Source organism: Bos indicus, chromosome 24 (genome assembly GCF_029378745.1).
Source record: "Bos indicus isolate NIAB-ARS_2022 breed Sahiwal x Tharparkar chromosome 24, NIAB-ARS_B.indTharparkar_mat_pri_1.0, whole genome shotgun sequence".
NCBI classification, from domain to species: domain Eukaryota; kingdom Metazoa; phylum Chordata; class Mammalia; order Artiodactyla; family Bovidae; genus Bos; species Bos indicus.
In genome coordinates, this window is record NC_091783.1 from 35,116,840 (window position 1) to 35,136,159 (window position 19,320).

General features: G+C 37.3%; 1 protein-coding gene across 7 annotated transcripts in view; it reads right to left on the reverse strand.

The window, feature by feature from the left end:
* GREB1L (GREB1 like retinoic acid receptor coactivator) overlaps positions 1-19,320 on the reverse strand; it is a 245,631-nt gene that overhangs the window by 108,593 nt on the left and 117,718 nt on the right. For all 7 annotated transcript variants that reach the window (XM_070778850.1, XM_070778849.1, XM_070778848.1 and 4 more), the window contains 3 exons: positions 13,470-13,577; positions 2,863-3,022; positions 2,455-2,652 (listed from right to left, as the gene is read on the reverse strand). In XM_070778850.1, the coding sequence (XP_070634951.1) occupies positions 2,455-2,652; positions 2,863-3,019 (355 nt within the window). In that variant the 5' untranslated portion in view covers positions 3,020-3,022; positions 13,470-13,577. The remainder of the gene's footprint in view (positions 1-2,454; positions 2,653-2,862; positions 3,023-13,469; positions 13,578-19,320) is intronic.

Sequence of the window (19,320 nt, forward strand, 5' to 3'; positions counted from 1 at the left end):
CTGACTCCTAGGGACCCCATGGACTGCAGCCCACCAGGCTCCTCCATCCATGGGATTTTCCAGGCAAGAGTACTGGAGTGGGGTGCCATCACCTTCTCCACACAGACCATAGGCAATTTAATTAAGAGGAAATAGGGGAGGAAAAGAAGGCAAGGGTGAGTCCAGGGAAAGAGTCAGGAAGAAAGAAATCAATCCAAAGCCAGAAAAGGTTGCAAAATCAAAGAAAAGTTCCTGAGTTTACTTCATAGTTATTTTGAGAAGACGCTCACAAGAGTCTGGACTGTTTCCTACAAATCTTCATTCTTGGGACTCAGATCAGCTAATTATATACAAAATATATCATCAGGTACCCCCAATTAAGAAAAATATATATTATGCAAAGAGCAATATTTAATATAGCTTTTTAAAAAAAAAAGATTGAAAATAAGCTCTGTAAAGAAGTAGCTAAAGAATCTACAAAATGTGATTCTATTTCAAGACTTATAGGATCCAAATATCTGGTATAGCAGATAGCTCTATTTCTTCACTATTTGAAATATGTCAGAATATTAATATAATAAATATTGTTCTTCAGTCACTCAGTCGTGTTCAACTCTTTGTGACCCCATGAACTGCAGCATGCCAGGCTTCCCTGTCCTTGGCCATCTCCCAGAGTTTGCTCAAATTCATGTCCATTGAGTCAGTGATGCCATCCAACCATAATCTCAATTAAAATGTCAATTAAAATGGAGAAACCTTAATACTCCCCTCTAGGGTAATTTTAAATTTCATCTGGACTAATCCTGAAAAAAAGATAGGATTTTTCTTTTAGAAGCCACTAGATGATCTGGGGGAAAGTACCCTAAGGATGGTGTATGCCTGATTACTGTACACAAGGAAAGAAAGATACGGAATGGGGCACAAATATAACAATTTCTTGGACACACTTGCCCCCAGTTTCATTTTCTGAAATACTGACAGGCTGCCTTAAAACCAAGACTCTTGCAGCAAATGATTTTAATTTTAAAGGAGTCCTAGTACAGAGCACTTCTTTGTAAACCTCATCTGCATTTTTCTTAAGAAAACAGCCAAGGTTTTCACTTCACAGAACCAGGATTTGCATTCTCCAATTATCTCCAACTTGAAGGTTACAGAGTAATCTAAGTGGGGGAGGGGAAAGTTTGCTGAAACAGCTGTAAACACAAACTCAAGTAATCAAAGCCTATTTGGAGGCTTAAAATTTGGTGGCCCTTTACCCCTTTAGACAATCAACTGCTTCCCAGTGGGGTAGAAACCTACCAATAATTTACATAAGAAATTAGCAACCAAAATTTACATCTGAATGGCAAACCCCAGAAGCCCATCAGGTGTTAAGTATCTGCTTATCTAAATTGCCTCTAAAAATAGCTTTACCTTCCTGTGAGTCTTAGGTAAATAGAAGATTTCCCATGAAGGGAAGCTGGTCTGCTGACACAAACCCAGGCACTATATTGCCCTATTCCACTGTCAATTTCATTAGGAAAATGTCAGGGCTGTTCTGCCTTTGAGTGAGAGGACTCTTAGAACTGCCTTAAATGAACCACACTGAAAGAGCTGTGGACCAACTATAAACTATCAAGAGCTTGTGCTCAGCCATGTCCAAACTCTACAGCCCCATGGACTGTAGCCCACCAGGTGCTCTGTCCAGGGAATTTTCCAGTCAAGAATATTGGAGTCAGTTGCCATTTCCTTCTCCAGGGGATCTTCCCCACCCAGGGGTCAAACCCACGTCTCTTGCGTCTCCTGCATTGGCAGGTGGATTCTTTACCACGATCAGATTATGAACTAATTAGAAATCAGACTGGGATAGCCAGGAAGCAGGACCATATACCATTAATGGAGGGAAGAGAATATAATTTGTTATGTGACCAAAAACATGAAATACTGAAAATGTTTAAGTAAGATTTTCTTTTTTAAAAGTGTGGTTAAAAGCCTTTGTAGAAGAGGAGGCTGACAAGATAAGTAAAATGGGATGATAAAAACATGTTCATTTTAATCTTCTATTGATAACAGTATACTGGATGAATGTTCAAAATACATGGAAAAGGTAAATATTAAAACACATGATATCTCTGTTGTTGTTTTAAGAGTGAAACAGAAAGAAGTAGAGAGATCACTTTGGAGCAGCATTCTTGCAGGAAGTTCGTGAGGCATTGAAAAAGTCCTGAGCTAGGCCTAGGCTTGTCTTTGCCACACACCATGTCAGAGAAGTCATTCAATGGCTGTGTCTCTCAGTCTCTAGATCTATAAGATGGGGTGATAATGCTTGGCTTTCTTAATAGACACGTGCTATGAAGTCACAGGCAATAATGTGAGTGAAAGCATGATTACTCCTCATTCCTTTCTATGGTGGTTTCCAGCCTTAAGCACCCAATCAATTATTAGAAACTAGCCAGACAACATTAAAGGAACTGAAAAATAAAAAAGGAAACTCACCGTCTGTAGTGCAAGAGCCTTCAGGGGCAGGTTTCTGTGAATAGGGAATTGGTGGGCTATTTGAATCTGACATATCTTCATCATCTTCGTCATCTTCCATTTCATTTACTGTGAGGTTGTTAGAAAAATCCAGGCTGCCATTTTGGGTGTATCGGTGTACCAAGTCTTTATCCAGATCCTCCACCTTGGGTTTTACATCTGGGAAAGCAAATAAATCATAGCTAATTTAATAAAAAGATGCATATGGGGAGATAACCAAAAGAAAAATCCATAGTTCTGAAAAGATATCTGAGGACAGGGAGACAGGCATTGGCTAACATTTAACCCACATATTTCAGAGATCCCCAGATCTAGAATTCCCACTTCTTTTAAAAGGCATGTAGAAATGTGTGGGATTGAGAAACTTACCTGCAGAGGAGAAAGGATGCTGGTCAGGATCCAGGTACAGCTGGGAAAAAATTGGTCGTGGTACCACATTACTACATCTCAGAGAGGCTTCAATGGAGTTGTGGAGAGCTTCTTCAAATCGAGCAGATTTCAGTTGCCCAGCATATGAATTCCCCATGGTCTATACCACCCCCACAAAGGAAAAGAAAAAGGAGAAAGTTGACATTAGTAGAGGGTTATATGTATGCAAAGTACACACAGAGCTGATATAAACTATACCCACATATCCTTTACAATAGAAACTATATGAACTATACATTTCTTGAGATAACTTATCAGTTTATCTATTCTACACTTTTGCTTCTTGTCTTCAGAGTCCAAAGGGGCTTTCAAAAAGTCCCTTTAAGGGATCTTGTGTCTAAGGATCAAACCACATTAAGTGCTTTAAGCGAAGTTTCTCCAACTAGTAAATCAAGATTGACCTGTCAATCATGAAACCCAGCACGGTGACAAGGGGGCCACACCTTGTCCTTAAACTGGTGAGTGGTGGGCTGCCATAACCCCAAGGAACACTATCAGTGGTTTCAGAGGAAATATCAAATTACTTCTCTCTCTACTAAGATGTTATTACCCTAGGAGGATTCTTCTCTGAAAAAGAAAAAAAATAAATAAATGAAAGCTTTGTGATAATATATTTAATTGGTGAATTCCTAAAAGCAAGATTTGAGTCTTAAAATTCAAAGAACTCATTCATGTATTATTAGTATTTATTTGAAAAACAATGCTGTTTCTTTTGCTTAGTTTGAATCACAGTCTTATTTGGGACCTCAGGAAAGCACAGAATAAGAAGTTTTGATGCAATCACCTTTAGTTCTCATTGATAGTTACAAAAATTTCCATATATCTTAATAATAACTAATTTATTGGGTGCTAATTATTAGCTATGCTAATGATTGTTTAAGGACCCCAAGACCCTTTCTGGGTTCCATGAGGTCAAAAGTCTTTTCAAACCATTATTAGGATATTATTTGCCTTTTTCATTCTCATTCTCTCAAACATTTACAGTGGAACTTTCTAGAGGCTATTTCATGAGTGACACCACAACAGATTGAAGGCAGAAGCTGACAGACTACTCTTTCTACTAACTTTTTGTGGGGGAAATACATTTATTTTCCATGTATAATGGGTTTATTGATAACTTTCAAAATTATTAAGTATTATGAAATTTTCTTAGTTTTAATTTCTAATAAATATAATACACGTAAACAAAACTCATTTAAGAGTGTAAAGAGGTAATGAGATGAAAAGCCTGAGAACTGTTGGGCTAGAGGATATACCAGGCACTTCCTAAAAATTATTTTAACTCTCAGTATTCTGAAGTAGGGCTTCCCAGGTGATGCTTGTGGTAAAGAATCCATCTGCCAATGCAGGAGATGCAAGATATGTGTGTCTGATCCCTGGGTTGGAAAGCTCACTAGAGGAGGAAAGTGCAATGCACTCCAGTATCCTTGCCTGGGAAATCCCATGTACAGAGGAGCTTGGTGGGGCTAGAGTCCATGGGGTAGCAAAGAGTTGGACATGACTGAGCAATTAAGCACACACATATATATCAAATAATTATACTGTATACCTAAAACTAATGCAATGTTACATATCAACTATATCTCAATAAAACTGGAAAAAATAAATTACTAAGCTTTTCTTAAGTACATGTGCCAAAGTATACATATAATACTCAATCAAAAGTTGTAAGTTGAAGAAAATCAACAAAGCCTCTCAAATGAAATTTTCCTGAAATACTAAGGTTTTTTTTAAGGTTTAAGGAGTAGTATTATGATATTCTTAAAGAATTAAGTTTACATATTTTAGAATTAAAACATGAAATTTTAATTTCATGTTTTTTATTTTCTGAAACAATTTGAAGACAGGATTCAAACAGGAAGTACTAAAATATATGAAACAGGTAATCAAAAACCAAGGTTTTGTTCAAACTTGTAAAACCCTACCAGAACAAGTATAAACATTCAATTTTTCTACAGCAACTTATTTTTTCAACAGAACCACACACAATCAAAACAGAGTGGAGGTTGCAAGAGAAATATACCATGTCACTCGTATATGCTTCTAAATCAAAATCCAATGGCCATTTGACCTTTATTCCTCACTGAAGGGAGAAAAATATGAGGAACTAGCATGGTTACTCATGGGATTTCTTACTGCAAAAAACAATAGAATAACTTCAAAGATGGACCTTTAGCCTTTCTCCAGAGCACCAAATGCCTGAAAATCTTGCCTCTTCTTAATCTGTTACCTGCTCAACAAGTTATCTTCCTTTCATCATTGAAAACCTACATTCTCCAAGGGACCTTTTTGGTTGAATAAAGAAGTACTCAACTATACATGGAAGATTACATAATCTTAATCCCTTCAATTTATACATGGTTTAAGGAGTAATATGATAGATATGGCAAATAAATATTGTGCTGGTTAAACTATTAAATCAATATAAACAGGGGTGATCCAGTTTCACCATCATAGAAGATACACAGAATATAGGAGCATAACCCTGTGAAATGCTCAGATGAAGACAACAGTAAGTTCCCATAGAACAGCCTTGGGAGAGCAAAAAGAAGGGGCTGACTATTCCAGATGAAAACATAACCAGGCAGTTTTAAAAATGATAATTATAAGGTGAAGAATGACAAAACTGACCCCAAACTTCTTCGATGCTGAGTGTCAAGTTCTTCATTGACAGTTCAGTGCTACCCAAAGAAGGGCAGAGGTCAAAAGAAGAATTTTTAGTGCAACGTGTTCTTAATATCTTGGAGAAGAAAATGGCTACCCACTCCAGTATTCTTGTCTGGAAAATCCCATGGACAGAGGAGCCTGGTGGGCTAGAAGTCATGGAGTTGTAAAGACTCAGACACGACTGAGCAAATGAGCGTTCTTAATATCATATGCTGTACATAATATTTAGGGTCACTGAAATCACTGGCCTTATCCACCTAGATTACTGAATCCCTTCCTCTGAATCTCAAAGAGCCCCCAGGCATAACATCCCACTGAAAGTGAAGAAGTTGTAGTCATTTCAGTTATGTCCGACTCTTTGCAACCCCATGGACTGTAGCCCACCAGGCTCCTCTGTCCATGGAATTCTCCAGGCAAGAATGCTGGAGTGGGTAGCCATTCCCTTCTCCAGGGGATTGTCCCAACCCAGGGATCCAACATGGGTCTCCCACATTGCAGGCAGATTCTTTACTGTCTGAGACATCAGGGAAGCCTGACATCCCACTGAAAGTCAGTGTGAATAAATCTAACTTCAGGTCAGAAAATGGAGAAATGCTTTTTAGAATCAGTTGTTAAATGAAATACAACAAGAACAGACTGTGACTTCTGTACAAAGGCACATATTTTATGTCTCTGGCCATCATTGTCTGTGAGACTGCACTATATTGCTTTCCCATGTTTCCTTTTATTGTTGTGAAATTACACAGGGAAAACTATATTAATTGTCTTGGCATAGCACCACAGACCTCTGAGACGCGAATAGGCACTCTTGGGGTAATCTCTAAAAAAGGTACAGTACCCTATACGAGCTCTTTCAACACCATAATTAATTGCTGAAAATGCAAGTGGGATCAAGTGCAAACCACCAGGACAGTGTAGTTTGGTGTCTTTCTACTCTTCCTTTACCCCTTCTCTACAGAAGGACAGGGGCTTCCCATGTCCGAAAGTGGTAAAGAATCTGCCTGCCAATCAGGAGACACAGGTTCAATCCCTGGGTCGGGAAGATCCCCTGGAGAAGGAAATGGCAACCACGCCAGTATTCTTGCCTGGGAAATCCCATGGACAGAGGAGACTGGTGGGTTACAGTCCATGGGGTGGCAAAGAGTCGGACACGAGTGAAGTAACTAAGCATCATGCACGTCATTGTTAGCGTCACAGGGAATGGTCATAGTGGTGGTCGTGGTGGTGATGGCAGTAGCAGTAATTGTCATCACTGTCATTGTCAAGAAATCTGAAAGGAAACATTCTTTGTCAAACCACGATGATAACAGTAACATAGGGGAACTCAGTAACCGCCAGGAAAATACAATTACTGCCTCCATTTTTAGGAGAACCAAGGTCTAGAGAAGTTCAGGAACTTGCCCAAGGTCATACTATGAGGAAAAGGCCAAGACAGGAGCGGAATCTAATCAGTTTGTCTACGGCAGCGGACGTCTTAGGTTATCTAATCATGTATGCCATTCTGTAGTTAAAACACCTACAATAATGACCCAATTGGGAAAAATGCATATTATGTAAACGCCTACTAAATTGTGAAGCCAAGCCAAAATAAATAAATAAAAATCAAGGAAAAGGAGCTTTGTTTGCTGATTTTTCCTTGTCTACCCATCTGCTCAGATGCTCATTCATGTCCAACTCTTTGCAACCTTATAGACCATAGCCCACCAGGCTCCTCTGCCCATGGAATCCTTCAGGCAACAGTACTGGAGTTGTGTGCCATTTCCTCCTGCAGGGAATCTTCCCAACCCAAGGATCGAACCTGAGTCTCTTATGGCTCCTGCACTGGCCGGTGGATTTTTTTTAACAATGGTGCATCTACATATTCGGGGGCTGCAATGCGAGTTTTAATGTCGGATACCCGACAGTCACAAAGACAAGCACCAATTTAAAAAATTGAAACAAAATAAAAACACCACCTCTCCTCTCAATGAACAAACCCAAACCTCACTGTAAATGTTAGATGAAAGATATGAACAGAGAGTAAAGTACTTCACAAAGAATAACAGAATTGCCCTCGGTTGTCTTTAGGAGTTTGATTCTAGGACTCTGGTGGACAGATCAGTATCCGCCGATGCCTGAGTCCCTTACATAAAAAGACTGGTACAGCCTTCTGAACCAATGATCAAGTTTAGTATCACTTCTTTTAGTATCAAAAGTGAGGCAATGAGACCCTGTGGGCCTCCCCACGGGAAGCAGCATGAAGCATACACAAACCACCTAGGACTTATTCCTGCCAAAGGGGGTAAGGAATGTAGTCAAACTCTAGAGCTAACTTCCATTTATGGGGTGAAGGACTAAGTTAAATGAAACCACACGGAAACAAGCAGATTCAGAAAGAGGGACAAGTAGACAGAGCAGTACTCCGGTTTCTGAGAGGAGCAAGGTTATCTAGTTTGTAAGTGATGGAACTAGAATTCAAATTTTGACTCAAAAGCATGTTTGTTTGTTTTTTCCCTGCTAAACCAAGCTATTTGAAGTAGAAAAAAAAGTCAGTGAAAATGATACATTCTGTTTGTGTGTACTTGTTTTTGATTCGAATTTTTTTTAGGCACAATTCATTGACTGTGTGCCAGGCATAGTACTAAATGCTATGCTATGCTAAGTCACTTCAGTCGTGTCTGACTCTGTGCGACCCCATAGACAGCAGCCCACCAGGCTCCCCCCTCCCTGGGGTTCTCCAGGCAAGAACACTGGACTGGGTTGCCATTTCCTTCTCCAATGCATGAAAGTGAAAAGTGAAAGTAAAGTCGCTCAGTCGTGTCTGACTCTTAGCGACCCCATGGATTGCAGCCTAACAGGCTCCTCTGTCCATGGGATTTTCCAAGCAAGAGTACTGGAGTACTAAATAGACAGCTTCAAATAACTTATGAGTTGTTACTTATCTTTTTCTCTATAGATGTTGTCACCTACTTTCCAAAGTTTAACAATCATCCACCCAGCCAGACAGCATTTATAAAAATCCTACTGTTCAAGTAGTTAAGCACATAGGGTCTGGAGTCACATGGCCTTAATTCAAATCCTACACCCACTACCCTGTATGATACTGGACAAGTTACTTAATCTATCATCTGTAAAATGGGGCAATACAATCAGTATCATAGATTTCTATGAGAATATACAAGATTTTATGTTTTTAGAATAGTGCCTGGCACAAAATAAATGTGCAGAAAATTTTAGAAGTACTATGTAGTGTTTTCTTTTTTTTGGTAAGCTTGGTGCTACGTTGAGGATACTAAGAAAAGTTGAGATGTATCTCCTTGTATATTTTGGAGGCAGTGTTCTAGCAACAAATGACCACCAATGTAAAACTTCCCAAAACCGGTATTTGGTGATATATACAATTCACTTATTGGGACTTCCCTCATGGTTCAGACGGTAAAGCATCTGCCTACAATCCGGGAGATCTGGGTTCAAACCCTGGGTCGGGAAGATCTCCTGGAGAAGGAAATGGCAACCCACTCCAGTATTCTTGCCTGGAAAATCCGATGGACGGAGGAGCCTGGTAAGCTACAGTCCATGGGGTCACAAAGAGTCGGACGTGACTGAGCGACTTCACTTCCACAATTCACTTATTAAACTTTACAATCATATATACATATCATTACTGCCTCTTACAGCTATCAGATTCTTTGGCTTTGTATAAAAAAATTCTTATTTAAGGCATTGCTGTTTAATGCCTGTTAACACACCCTTGCTCTGTTAAACATATTCCCTGATAAGAGAGATACTATGTGATCATTGAACCAAGAAACCAAACATGGTTCTTGCAAGTTCTTAAAGAGTCTAAAATTCAAAATTAAAAACAAGCATATAGTTACAGTTCTTTTATGCTCTTTTCTCATTTTATGTATTCTTTTAAATTGATATTTGTTGCATTAATATCTGTCTGACTTTCCCATTAAACTGCAACCACTTGGGGAAAAACATTGTGTTTACAACTGGAGTTGAATTTAAACAAAAAAGAATATATTGAGCTTTTTTGCATCTTACTCAATTATACAGTAAACAAGTTTGAAGAGATATTATGTCTTGTCAAGCACATTCCAAAAAAGGCACAAAATTTATGATGCATTCAAAACAAAAGTGTTCTATTTCATTTTTAGTCATTCTCCTTGCTGAAAATCTTTAGAAAATGCAAACAAATTAAAAGACAAAATTTCGAGCCTCCTTTAATAGTTCTGTACATTTAAACCTGGGTGACTCTCCTTGGACAGTTTCTGAAGCCAAAAGTATTTTAAGTACTGAAATAAAAACCTAGCCCTAGTTACTTTATTCTAAGATTAACTGTTTTTAACTAATATACTTAGGGATATGTAATATGTGCTGAATTGCCATAGAAATGCTTATTGTTATATGTGAACTAATTTCAAAATGATTATATAAGAGCTGTCATAATTAAAAGATAAGGCATAATGCTATCTTTTCCTTTCTGACAGGGAGTTACATGTTACTACTGGAAATTTTTACTTCTTCCTCGGAATACCAGAAATTCTTCTGTAAAATAAACACATCTCGTCAAGACCCTCTGGAACTAGTATAATTACCAGAGGCAATTGCTGTGTCAGATCAAAGAAACAAAACAATAATAGGCAGCGTGTGACCTCTACCATGTCGCCAGAGACCAATTTTTCAACAGGCAGAAGAGTCAGTAATCCAGAACAGAAAACATTAAATAACCAGAAATGCTTCCAAAGTGTGGCTTAGCACATCCATCAAGGCTGCCACATTCAGAGAGTTCTGAGTCTCTGTGGTTTCTGAGGACAAACTTCTGGGGATTTATCACAACAGTCATTAAAATCTGCATAAAGCACCAGAGGCAAAAACCAATTTCCCAAATGCAGAGTAGAATTTCAAAAGATATTACAATAATTTTCCAAATGTCATGGGATGCTTTAACCAGTAGAGTGGGAAGAACACATATGGTTCAATAATTTCCATATAACATTCACCTAATTTTTCTTTATTTACCTGCCCCTATTCTGTTTGGAAAGCAGGCAAAGAACATTAGCCCGATAAATATAATTAGTAAGAACACCTTAAAGACTTCTGCAGGTTTTTCGTTTTGTTTTGGTAATACTGGGTCACTAAATCCAAAACCAGGGCTTTGGTCTCCTTTGTAATGTATGTAGTTGACTGATAAGAATCATAAGGGTACAGAGGGGTAAAGAAATTCCCATTCATATAATGATAGAAAGAAATACATTTAAAATGCACTTTTAAAAAGCACCACGAATAAAACTGTGCCTTAGTAAAGCAAAATCTGATTGATTTTCTTAGCTGCTACTGCAACATCTTCCTTCAAAATCAGATGTGAATGAGGGACTGAACACACACGTATCTGAACTGTTTAACTTGCAAGCACTCATTCTGCTGGTGATTTAGAGACTAATAAAAGAAGGGCTTAGCATAAAGGAAAAGCACTGGATATGCAAAGCCACTGTGAACATTCAGTTCTTGCATGGATGCGTTACTCTTGCTTCCTTCTTCTTTCCACTGTCATTTGCCCTATCTTTCCATCTTCTTATCGTATTAACATTGTTAATTCTATTTGTCAGTTTTGCCGCAGTTTCAGCGCTACTTAAACAGCTGTGGGTTTTCTCTAGGCAATTATCAGCCACTACACTTAGGTTTCTAAATTAGTTGTTGAAAGGCACTTTAGCCTTGGGAAAATAGACACAGCGCACACTGCCTCACTAAGCCTTACGTTTATGTGCGTGTGGCTTTAAAACAAAAACTTATTTTAAAGCATTAAAAAATCACACACACAAGTAATTCAAACTTATTGTAAAGTTATCAATGAGCAAGAAAATACTTAACAAAACCTATTCTGTACTACTCATCACTTTATCTTTTCCCCTTTACAATACAGATGGCAATACACACACTCTATGTCTATGTACATGTATAGAGTATATAAACTGGGACATCAAAATACTGCCAAATTCCTCTAACTTTTACTACCTGTCTGCCAGGTGGCAACATCTTTGGAAAGTCTCCACAGTCATGTAAGTGGTATCTTGAGGTCATGGCAAAGAAAGTTCTTCCCACATGCAGATTTCCACCCCACCACCCCACCCCCACCACCCCTTTCTCCATTTCCCTCTAAAGAGAAAATTCTGTATTTCTATTCTCTTTTCTTCTTCTGCCCTCTTGACTCTGACATTGGTTTTCTCCTTACTACTACAAAATGTACCAGAAGCACAGTCAGGGAGAACCCCCACGCTTAAGGTTATTCATCGGCTGATACCCATTTCTACGAAATACAACTAAATTAAAAAACAAAAATTCTGTAATCCAAAAGTAAATGACACTTCATGAGCCGTTTATTCCTTTTATGTTAAAATAAACTCAAAGAACTTTCCAGAGTTAAGTTTTGGTGTTTTTAAAGGTTTATACTATTCTGCTTTGGGGTCAGTCAAAAGCTTGTTAGAATGATTTTAAAATTAATGTAAACTAGTTGCTTACCCACCTCTCCCCACCCCCAACTCCTGCCACTTTCTGCTCCAAGGAAAGGAAAAGGTGATATTTCAACAGTGTAAAATTCTTCACTGAGAGACAAACATTAAAATGATAAACATTTTGGAAAGCAAAGTACACTTCAAACCCTAACTGTTCTTTCAGACCTATATTGACTCTTATAGTCGTTGCCAACATTTGGTAAGGATTATCCTTCCATTAGGCAAAAGCAAGCATTCCTTAGATAAATCAGGAGTTTTTGCCATGAGACTCATAAAACCTTTTCACAACACAAGATTTTCAAGAGAATCCTTGAAGGTTTTAGGAGGCTGCTTCTTTTACTCAGTAACAAAATACACCCCATGGTGTCTCACTGACCCCACTCAGCTGTCCTTTGACCTCTTCAATTGTTGAAGCCTAACTCCAGGGCCCACAGAATTTGCCTCCCATATCAAAAAGGCGACTGAGGCTTCCTCCTAGCACCTGGTGTAACAAAACCCAACAGTGTCTCCCTCTCGGGCCACTTTCCAGATGTTCCAGGCCCAAATGTTAAGCCAGTACTAGGTTTCAGGATCTGCGTGGTCACCACGCAGGAGCAACAGGAACCGAGCTGAAGTGGCAATGACCCCTCTTGTTCTTTTTGGCCTCAAAAGGATACGACGGGTCATAAAAGAGGAAAAGATCTTTGGCCTCTCTTGGAAATACCAGGCTATTTAAGTGCATTGTAACTTCCAAAAGGAGGGAGCCGGTCTTGGTTATGCCCTGACAGTCAAGAGTTACCTAAGCAGTGTCCCTAAACTCTTAATTCTAAGAGGATTTTTTATTTTCTTTGACATAGAAGGGGAAAAGGACAGGATCACCTTTCTCCCCCTCCTTGCATTCAAAGGCTTCCAAAAACAGAAACAGAAAACTTTTATAAAACTTTTAAAACATACATCTCAGGGTATATGATTAAAAAATGTAAATACATGCAGTCACTAGAGGCTGTTTGGTCTTCTCCGCTGAGGCCAATAATCTGACGTCTCTCTTGTTAGACAAGTTGAAACATAAAACCACAATCAACAAAGAACCAAGAGCTGAATTCTTATTGTCTTAATTTAGGTATGCAGGAAATATAACACAGAGGCTGTTGTAAGAAAAAAGAAAAACCTTAAAGCTGAGAAAGTGTTTTGTTTTGGGTTTTTTTTTTTTTTTGGTGGCGAGGATGGGGGAGGGGAAGGGAAAGCAAAGAGGAGAGAAAACAGGAGAGGAGCTCATAGAAATATCTGCTTCATCAGTTTAAGTGCCAAAGACAGGAGCTTTATTTAGATTCTAAAATGTCCCCCCACCCCCAGAATTTGACCATGAAAGATGTGGATGGGGGGCATATTATAATTGTACAATACCTTGGTTTATTTATTAACATTTTTGAACCATGTTCATGATTTAGTTGGGCTGTCAGCACTTCAGGGAGCCTGTTGCCTAGATTTTACTTGATTAAAGCTTTTTTGTACCTGCAAAAACAAAAAATAATATATACATAAAGACATGAACTAATTTCCAAACGAATTATATTCCACAATACAGTAACTTAAATATTTACAATTCTACAAATATTGCAACTAAAAAACTTATCAGTCTTACACAATTCCATATAGATTACCAAGGGCAAATACAATATTCTTCTTTTCCCAGATGATCACTCTTTACATACCTGGAAGTAATTCCTTTTTAAGATCTCGCCCTACTAAATGTAATTGGAATAAATCTGTTAAGTCTGCATTTTGGACAGGTGTTACCATAATGCTTAAAGCCCACAGATTATTTTTATTTTTAGGAGAGAAATTGGTGAAAGATAATTTCCTTACTCAAAGGAGTTTGAGTTTTATAATTTCTGGTGCTAGACCAAAATTTATCTTCTTAAAGAAGTATAAAAAATTTAAGACATAACCAATATTGACTAAAATTATTTTTCAACTTTTTGAAATGAACGGTTTAATAATTTCCAACAAACAAAGCCTGCAAGAATAAAAGCAACTACTGTTTCCTATCCTTTTGATTAGTGTATTCCTAGAAGAAATTAAACTAAATAATTATAATTACATATAACTGGTTGAAAATTACAGTGAACATATTCTTCTGCTAAGTAGATTATAGTCAATATACAAGAAAATATGGTCAGAAGAAGAAAATGAAATAAGAACTATTTTTCACTGATTTTTATACATAACTTAGAAGTGTTTCTATTTTGTCATTATGTCTAAAGAGAAAATAAAAGAGGATTTTTTAAAGAATATACTAGTTTCAATGCATATTTATGGTACTAAAATATGTAAAGTAATATCAATGTATATTTTCTTTAAACAAAGCTTTCACTTTATTTCTCTTTTAGGACAACTTGAAAGAGAGAAAAGAACCATTTTAGATTTTGAAATAAAAATATCTTACCTCCCTTACAGTCAGAAGAATGTCTTCAGGCAAAAGCACAATTAAAAATGCAAGACCTAGATTTTCAATCTCATGCATTTCACACCCACCCATCCACCCACCCACAAGTAGACATCTTTTTGTGGGTCAAGAGTCTTGCTCCCTCCATCCGAACCTAAGATTACCCCATATGGTCAGCAAGGTCAAACTGCATTACTGCCAATGAAACTATATGACTCCACAAGGACCTTAATGATTTAAAAAAAAAAGGAAAAAAAAGGTCAGTAATCCAATTCCAGTGGCTTCAGAGTCTAAAATTGCTAATTTTTGGCCACGTGCTGCACACTTCACCTGCTAGTAATGACATTTTTGTATTTTCTTCTAATTACACTCAAAGCTAAGACCTTTGGCCCCGGGCCACAGACCCCTATTCAGGCTGCGCACATTCTCTTAAACGACCTGATCCTTTGTTGTCACCCTTTCTCTTTCATCTATTATTTACACCCATAGAGAAGGAAGACACTCCACCATTTGTAAAGCTTAAAGCTTCTAATCATCTTCATTTCTTTGCCTTTCAACCTACAGAGTTTTTCATAGACGAATGCCAAAAAGTTTGACAAAATCATTTTTTTTTCAACCACATACTTTTCCCTCCTTCCCTTTTCTTACTGCTTGCTAACCTCCTTCCTGTCCCTTCTCTACCACAGAAGGTACTCTTGATCAGCCAGCATTCACAAATTTTGACTTTCACCAACAAAACGAATTTCTAACTATAATACAAAATCTCCATCTTGCTCTCACAGATTGATAACAAGTATATTTTTCTCCTCAAAGAGCTGATTAAAGTGGAAGTTTACTTAAAATAACTTACTATCTGCTTCAGCCTCCCTAAGGCATGAGCACAGGATTTTCAGAATTCCCCTGCGAAAATGTCAAAGAAGCTTCATTGAACAGTTAGGATGTTAGTTATGTAGCTGTAACTTTTCAAACATTTTATTATCTGCAGACGCTCAAATGCTTACAAGAAAGAAAACAAAAAGAGGAAGGAAAGCATAACAAAAAATACATACAAAGAAAATTTTACCAATAAAAGAATTTGTAAATTATTACCACATCCAAACAGCAAAGTCCTTACATAAAACATTCTATATCATTGTAATCTCCCAACATTTTCCCCACACTAAAAAAAATATATATCAAAACACATTTTGAAAATCCAAAGCACAGAACTGTTTACCATGTTGAAGATGTCCCCTTCAGATCACAGCAGCCACCCCGAGACTCTGCTTTCCAAGATGTTTATAAAAGGACACACGATCCATCTTTGCTCTCTCTTCCTCTATTGCTCAGCTTACTCTTGATTTCTAGCAGTATTTCCTTGTTGTCTGTCCTCTCTGCAGACCCTGAAACCCCTTGTCTTTTCTTATTTTCACCATTTGCCTCAACCAGCAGTTCACTGGAGACCCATCCATCTTGTAATGCCTAAAGTGACAGATGCTCCCAGGAATGACCACACTGCTGAATGAACAAAAGATAACATCACCTCTAGGAACTCCAGAGAGAAATACAACTGCAACCTCAAGACAGGGTCTGACTTGACAGACACTGGACCATAAACCTCTTCTAAGCGAGAAAGAAAACAATTGCCACACACACAAAAAAATCTGACACAATCAAAGGCAGAAAAGAGTGATTATTTGTGGATTGCCTTTTCACTCTGCGGCTCACTTTTCCCCCCTCAACGCTTTTATATTGGGGCAATTCACTTGCCAAGAGGCAAGAGAAGTTCTTGTGGGGGAAAAGCCTTTCTCAGTATCTTCTTTCATTCAACAATATTCAAAGTGAAATTCATTCACAAGTGTGTTTCAGTAAATCTAAGCCTTATGATATAGCATCCTTAAGCCTGATCCACCTCGTCTGCATAAAGCAATGTCTAGATTCCAAAATGCTGGCTCAGCGCTACTGCTGTGAAAGGATACACATACTTTGCAAATTAAAAACACATTAGAAATTAAAAAGCAGTGTGACACAATGTCAACAATATGTGTAGCTCATAAAAGAAAGCTCACCATTCATTCATCAGACAACCTCCAACTTGGGTTAAAGAGACTATTAACAAGAGGATTCTGGGAAAGACTACAGCTCTCTTTTTCAACAAAGAAAAGGTCATATTAACATCTCCCAGCAACGAATGGATGCTGTAGATGCAGGGGACTCTGCTTGATACCATCTAGGTTTGGGGCAGGGAGCAGGTTGCTTTCATTTTTAAAAGAATCTTATTTAAAATCTTCATGCAGCAAAAGGCAAATTTAAATTCTAACATTTAAATTTAATTTTAAATTTCTAACATTAAATAAATACAATGAAGGGAAATTTTAGAACAGAAAAACAAAAACTGACTTGGAGAGCAATTAAGAACATTGTGATCAATGTCAATTATGAAGACTAACAAGCCCTTTTTATAATAGATATCAAGCAACACAGAACTCTGCTGCACCTAAATGCATTATCATTTTCAAGCAGGGTAAATGATACAAATACCTTTGTTAAATCTAAAATAAAGAGCCAAATGCTCAAGAAAAGTCTGTCAGCCTTATTTCTAAGAAGAAATGTCAGCATTTACAATGGCATTTCTTTAATACAAATATTTTAATTTTTTTAAAAAATTTGCACAAAAAACTTTTAAGTTACACTTCTTTCTCTTTGGAGAAGCTAATGACTCATCCCTACTTTACTAGAAAAAATAAAATTTAAAAGATATTTTATTTTATCTCTTGCATGTAGAATATTTGTGGGGTAAAAGAAAACTTTTTAACTTGATAAATCAACATATCTTTTTCTTTAACATTATCTTATGTCTCCCTTATTTCCTCAAACACTTCAGTGTACCTGTACAAACAACACAAATATTTCACAATGTCAGAATTTTCTGATCCTTATTTTAATACTGGAAAAACATATGTATATAAAATAATTAAATGAACGCATACAATTAGGTAGATCAATGGGAAAAAGATTAAGTAATTATAGACTGCTTATCAATATGAAAGGACTTGTTCTAATATGGATGATCTTTAACTAGACAGCTTTATTTAACACACACTGACCCTAAGTTGTCCCCCTAGAACCCTGATCCAAAAATGCCACCTCATTCAACACTCTCAAATTTTGGCATTGATATCAAGAGAGAGACGTGACCTTGAAATGACAGTTCCATGGCAGAAAGTAAAAAAAGAAGACCCAATTAAAAGGCCTACTTTAAGACACAATAGGATCAATACTGCACGCAAGAAAAGTACACCCCCGTGGAAAGTTCTTATTGCCTGATTGATCAAAAACAGAACAAAACTTTTCCTTTTTTCAGGGCCTCATCCAGATCACAGTCAGTGCCAGAAATCCACACAGGAAAAAAATCCATCAAAATGAAACCCTAAAAGGGTTTACCCTTCGCCATCCCATTTGCACTTCAAAACCCTGTAAGGCCTTCAGTTAAACCCCAGGGCTGAACCATTTCAATAATAAGAGAGGTGGCCAGCAGTGATTTATCTCCCATTTGGCCTCTGGACAGAGCTGTAATGTCTAGGAAGCTTCCCTTCCCTGACTCGAACCCTCCCCCCTAAGCCTCAACCTTCATTTGTGCAGCTTTGGATCTTCAGTACCTTATAAACAACTCATATGCCCTTTCCAATCAGATGCAAGAACAGTTTGTAACTCAGGGTTTTCTTGGCAATGCTTTCACAAAACGGAATGCTGTTGTAATAATCACAGCATTGAAAATACCAGGTTAAATTTCAGGTTCTCTTTGCTGTAATAAGTTGAAGAAGAAAGAAACTAACTCAAGCCTTTTTCTTCTCACCCATGTTGATTGTTGTCAGAACTTCTTAAACTTTTCCCAATTTATACTTTGATATCCATTACATCTTGGGCTACATCAGCCAACTTCCTGTAGTGATGTTCATGTAAATTTAAACCCTTGCATTGTAAAATGTCTTAGCAAATCCAAAAATGTGGAGATTTCACAGGTCACAGACTCCTGGGTCAGAAAGACCTTAAGAACAGATAGCAGACCACTATGACTCAACTGATTTATTCTACACTTGTTATCAAATTTGTACTATAACTGACATCCACACACACAATTTTCCTCTAGTAAAATAAATACCAAACAATGTCAACAGTTATTTAAGTTGAAATAAAGGTAGCAGAATTTATCAGATGGGAAGCAGTGAAGTTACTCCTTAAACATGGAGAACATTTTGTCACTGGGCATGAATTTCCTATTTCAAAATTATGTTCATATGCTTGCTAATATACAGAGAAGATGAAAAATATATACACTCTTTTCCCTACCTACTCATTGCTTTCTATTTTCATTTCAGTGACAGGGCTTTGTTCTTCTGATTGATTCTGATAAATTCCATCTGAATGCCACATTAACAACTTGCCCTAAATGAATCTACTATAGTAATTCTGATTTTATAATATGAAAACTTTCACGTTATTCATTAACTTTATAAGTTTAGAGACTCCACAGGCAAATATAAATGTATTTCATTTAAACCTAATATCAGTTAAGAGAAGTTTAAAAGAATAAAATTAATTATATGGCCCTGATAGTTAAAAATACAAGAAATACAAATTTTTGTTGATTCAAAGAAAAGTTATTCACGTTTTTGGAGCTATTTATCAATAAAAATATCTAACTATCCTTATACCTCATTAGCAAATAGTTTTCACTTTTAGAGCTCCAAATACTACAAATTCTAAAAGCAAAGAATAAACCAACTCTTACAGCAAATGACTTTATTGCATGCTACCAGGTCAATGAAT